This window comes from Echinops telfairi, unplaced genomic scaffold (genome assembly GCF_000313985.2).
Source record: "Echinops telfairi isolate 266 unplaced genomic scaffold, ASM31398v2 ScPeMD7_19;HRSCAF=73, whole genome shotgun sequence".
Lineage (NCBI taxonomy): Eukaryota > Metazoa > Chordata > Mammalia > Afrosoricida > Tenrecidae > Echinops > Echinops telfairi.
In genome coordinates this window covers 9,841,237-9,846,319 of record NW_022103916.1, presented here as the reverse complement: position 1 = coordinate 9,846,319, position 5,083 = coordinate 9,841,237, and the positions used below count along the sequence as shown (strand labels likewise).

Below are 5,083 nucleotides of genomic sequence, written 5' to 3'. Positions count from 1 at the left end.
TGTTCAAATAGGATTTATTGGACAGTGAAACTTAGTTTTAAATTGTTGAGTGGGTCTAGTAACTTTGTACTAGTAAGGAATCTGAAAGATCAGCTGCAATGTTCAACTTATCTTAAAAGTTAAACATATTGTCTATTAATATTTCGATTATTTTTGACAGTTTGGGGGAGGGAGTGAAAACAAGGAGTTATATCTTTTAGCATCCTTCCCAAATCAAAATAAGTTGTTTACCAAGTGTTCACACACACGTGGCCCATGATGGACCACACCACCAACACACTTGCATCATCTGGGTTTCAACAACTTTTGTTTTTTCAAATTATATGCTGTAAAGCCATATTTACATGCTTCATACGGGACCTTTATTTGATTTGCAAACGTGTTGAAGTCTTTATCCCAAGAGAAAAGAAAGGAGACATCTGGTGAATAAACTTTATTTTCAATTACTTACTGTGTACTGATCTTATATTAAGACATAAAAGAAGATATGAAAAGAAGGCGAGGCACGATTCCAAGGCTAAAAAATCAGATAGAGACACACTGCACAAAGGGAAACTCTTAAGGGCATACACTAAGTGGCATTGGATTATTTCAATACAAGTTAGTGCAAAGCAAACCAACATAAGGGGAGACCAGCAGTGACACCGCAGAAAGTAGAGGTGGGAGGTGGGGAAATACATCCTAGGAGATGGGACAAGCAATGGACCTGTGTTCTAGTCCCCAGTAGGTATATTGTATATCTTAGTCAAATAAGTTTCACCTCTCTTATCTTCAGGTCATTCAACTCTTAAAATGGAAAGTCATGGACTAGATAGCTTCTAAGGTATTCCAACTAGGCATCAATGAAGGGGACTTGGGAAGTTGAGGATATTACTGGTAAGAGAAAGGACCAGCCCAAAGCCAGAGGAAGGGAAAAAAAACAAATTGTTTGTGCACAGGGCAAGGTGTCTTCTGAACTGCAAAGATATTAAACAAGCCTATTAAACTACTGTCGTGATTTAAGAAGTAATAAACTTAGAAATAAGGACTCCTGGAGGCGCAGTGGGTAAAGCTCTCACTGCTAACCAAAGGGTAAGCAGCTGAACCTGACTCGCCTCTCCATGGGAGAATGGTGGGGCAATCTGCTTCTGTCAAGGTTTGTAGCCATTGAAACCCTATGGGACAGAAACCCGTGGACATGAAGTGATCCATGGAATTGAATAAACTTGTAGAAAGGGGAGACAGAAATGGTGCTAGATCTTAAAAGCCAGGCAAAAGATGATAGGGAACTCCGTGGAGAAAGAAACAACGAAACAACATGCTTCCTGTGGTCAGAGCTCTAAGTTATCTTTATGCACAACACAGAATTTAACAACAGTGTGTGACAACAGAGGCTCTTTCTCTTCAAAACCGTACAAATAGCCCCTTCTTGTGGGCCAGGAAGCAAAGGGCTGCTGCTGAACAGACAGTGGTCAATCCAATCAGTTTCAGCAGGCCTGGCACGGAGGGTAGATTTCTCTCCCAGAAGGTCGTGGTAATGGGCCTCGCAGGTACATCCTAGGTTCAGAAAACATGTTGCATTAGTGCAGGCCTTATGTACTCTATTCCTTAAAGTCTCCTGCAGTTCTTCAAATATGACCCATTCTTTCCAACTTATCAGCCATGGAACATAACTTTCCCTTCACCCAGAACATTCATTCATCTTTCAGGTCGCCGCTTCCACCTTGCTTCCTCAGGGAACCTTCCATAGTGCCCGGACTAGGCTGACCTCCTCTTTTTACGTTCTTGTACGGCATGCTTTTTTTTTTCATTCTACTTGAACTTTTTGGTTATCATCTGTATTCCAGATCAGATGCTAAGCTCTGTGAAAACATCACTGCACCCTTCCACGGTGACTACAGCAGAATTGGTGCTCAACAAATATTTGATGAGTGAATACATCCCTGATCTATCCATCCCATAACTCCATCTCTACCACAAGCTATACGGATTTGCACATACAAGGACAGAGGACTATGTATGGTCTACCGTTTTGATCCTTGACATAGATGATGTTTTTACCTTGTGTTCTATGTATCCTTTCTTTCAACCAGGAAGGCTTCATGGGGTTTTATTTCAATGATAGATATATTGAACATGGACTTTTAATGTAGATATGCTCCATTTCACTCTACCCCCAAGCAGGAGATACTGACACACACTTCTTTCACTTCCTATCCCCTATTGAGAATCACCAGGATCAAGACAGATTGATTGATGTAACATGGATTTCGAATCGCCAGGATCAAGACAGATTGATTTAACATGAATTTCTTTGGTGAGATCCTAATATGTATAGAACTTTCCTATAGAAGTTACCCCCACCAAAAACTTATTTTTTCCTAATAATCTGCAATAGATATTCTAGCCGTGAATTTATTAAACCCATTATCAAGTTGATTCCAATCATAGCAACCCTATAGGACAGAGTAGAACTGCTCCTTAGGGTTTCTGAGGCTGTATATCTTTCTGGAGGCAAACAGCCACATCTTTCCTGAAGAGCTGTTGGTCAGTTCAGACCATTCAATAAACAGCCCAACACTTAACCCATTGCCCCAATATGGGTCTTGAATTTAGCAAAATTCTTCTAAATCCTTCATTCCTGCCCTAACCAATGGTACCTCCTAAAGCATGCATGGGTTAAGGCACTTAGGAAAATATATACGACTACATACAACTATGATATGTTGCCTAATAAATGCTCTTAGAGGAAAGAAATTTAAATTCATGAATTGAAGTATACGCTACCTTAGACTCTGGTTCTAACTGCCAGATTTCATCTTCTGGGATCTGCCCCATGACATGCAGAATCTGAAACAAAAGAGCATCTTGGCAAACAGGAAAACTGACACCACCTTTGTCACATCTGTTGTTCAAATGAAGGACTAACTGAATCTTCGTCATCAAAATCTGAGGCATACAAGCCAAAGTAGCTCACACAAGCTGTAAAATGGTTTCCAAAGGTCTTTCACCTATGGTATAAGAAATTCCAATCACTAGGCTCGCTATACATTTTAGGTGTTTTCAATATCACTTAGGGGGATAAGAAGAGAGGAACTCTCAGGAAGTCTATAAATGAATTCTGAGTCCCAATAGAAATGTATTAGATAACCTAGATCCAAGTTCTCTCTCAACTGGTGTTCCTGAGTGGTATAAACAGTTCATGTGCTCAGCTGCTGACAAAAGGGTTGGCAGTTTGAATCCACCTATAGGCTCCTCAGAAGAAAAGCCTGGTTATTTGCTTCAGTGAAACCAGTCACTAAGAACCCCACGGTGCAGTTTTCCACTCTGACACACATAACTCCCTGGGGTGGCCAAGTCAGAATCAACTCAATGGCAACTGCTTAAATGTTTTGAGGTGTTTTTTTCCCCAATGCCTCCATTACAGCCATAATGATCTTTTGCCTAATGGTATCTCTGGCTATTGGATGATGTGTTAGATAACTTAGTTATTACTTTGGGGTTAAGGTATCCACTTCACCTCTCAGGCCCACAAGGTACTTCCTATCTCACAGCCTGGGTCCCTGGGACTTACCTCTCGAGCTGCTCTCTCTCCAGCCTCCACGGCCCCCTCCATGTAACCACTCCAATGTGTAGCAGTCTCAGTGCCTGCGAAGAAAATCCTGCCAACTGGCTGGCGGAGCACCCTTAAAATAAAAGCAAAGAAGTAAAAGTGGTCAGTATCAGAGAGCCAGAGAAGAAGCTTTCCACAACGGTGAGAGCTAGTGTGGTACCTTGGATTCTAAATGGCATGGAGTGCATTGGCAACTTTGGAGTAATGATCATTGGTTTCTTCCAGCTCCCGAATGTGTCTTGTCAGAGATTTAAAAAGTGGTAGGAAAATCAAAACTTACTCCTTCCCCAAGAGCTTACAGGAAAAGGCACTGGCATCAAGGTAGGTAAATTATGTATTTGCTTCACACACATGAAATGAGAGATTTTATTAATCTGTCCATGCACAGCTCCTTTTATGGCTCACCAACTCTGGGCAAGGTGACATAGGTACCCAGTTTTCCATCTGGCTATTCAATTAAATTACTTCCTCTCATTCAGCTCTGGCTTCTCTATCTCTTAAAGGACACAGTTGAATGGTTTCTAAGACCTTTTCCATCAGCAGTATTTAACATAGCTGTGAGGCTGACTCCAGTTTAATAACTACCATTCATTTAACCTTCCATGAGGGCTAAGAGTTTTACGGCATGAATTTACAACAGTTAACACTTATCATGTGTCAAACCCTCTTCTAAGTACTTTAACCCTTAAAACAACCCTATGAACTCAGTCGTCTTATTCCCTCCATTTTTAGTTTTCAGATGAGAATATGGCTATGGTGGTATGAACACCGTGGTAGACATTGTGATGCATGCCCAGATCCTCCTTCAAAGATGAAGTCACTATTTAGTTGCTGATGGTGTGATCAGAAGATGACTGTCTGATCTCAATGCTCTTTAGAGACTATCTTTACTGAAGAAAATTAACTTACTCAAGGGCTTGCCTCCTTCCGGCAATAGTTGTATCCAGTGACTGGTCATCATGGGTGCCTAAAGGGCTGAACCACTTACTCCAACTTGTGACAACTCAGGAGTTCCAGAGAGGCTTCCTAGAACTCCATTGGAACTGCACTGAGGCCAATTTCCTCCCTCTGTCCATTCCCGCTTCCTTTTTTCCCTTCTATAGGTGTTGATCCCAAGTGCACTACCTAATACACATTCTGCGTGTGAAACATTGACAAGGGAACAACAAGTGATCCAAATTGGTGGTGAGGTGGGTGTGGGAGGCCTGGTAGGGCATGATCAAGGGTAATGTAACAAAGAGGAATTCCTGAAACCCTGGTGGGGATTGAGCATGATAGTGGGACAAGAGGAAAGTAAAAGGAAATAGAGGAAAGTGCTGGGAGACAAAGAGAATTTATAGAGTTCTAGGTAAAGACATGTACATATGCAAATATATTTATATATGGGATGGGGAAATAGATCTATGTGCATATATTTATAGGTTTAGTATTAAGGTAGCAGAAGGGCATTGGGCCTCCAAGCAAGTACTCAGCTCAATGCAAGAATATTTT

At 41.3% G+C, this 5,083-nt stretch overlaps 1 protein-coding gene across 1 annotated transcript in view; it reads right to left on the bottom strand.

Annotated features, from left to right (window-relative positions):
- Positions 1 to 418: 418 nt before the first annotated feature.
- Positions 419 to 5,083, bottom strand: part of MAOB (monoamine oxidase B) — a 116,041-nt gene continuing 111,376 nt past the window's right edge. Inside the window, exons 11-13 of the mRNA XM_045288277.1 lie at positions 3,554 to 3,760; positions 2,767 to 2,829; positions 419 to 1,536 (exon numbers count right to left, since the gene is read on the bottom strand). Of these exons, the coding sequence (XP_045144212.1) occupies positions 1,384 to 1,536; positions 2,767 to 2,829; positions 3,554 to 3,760 (423 nt within the window). The 3' untranslated portion in view covers positions 419 to 1,383. The remainder of the gene's footprint in view (positions 1,537 to 2,766; positions 2,830 to 3,553; positions 3,761 to 5,083) is intronic.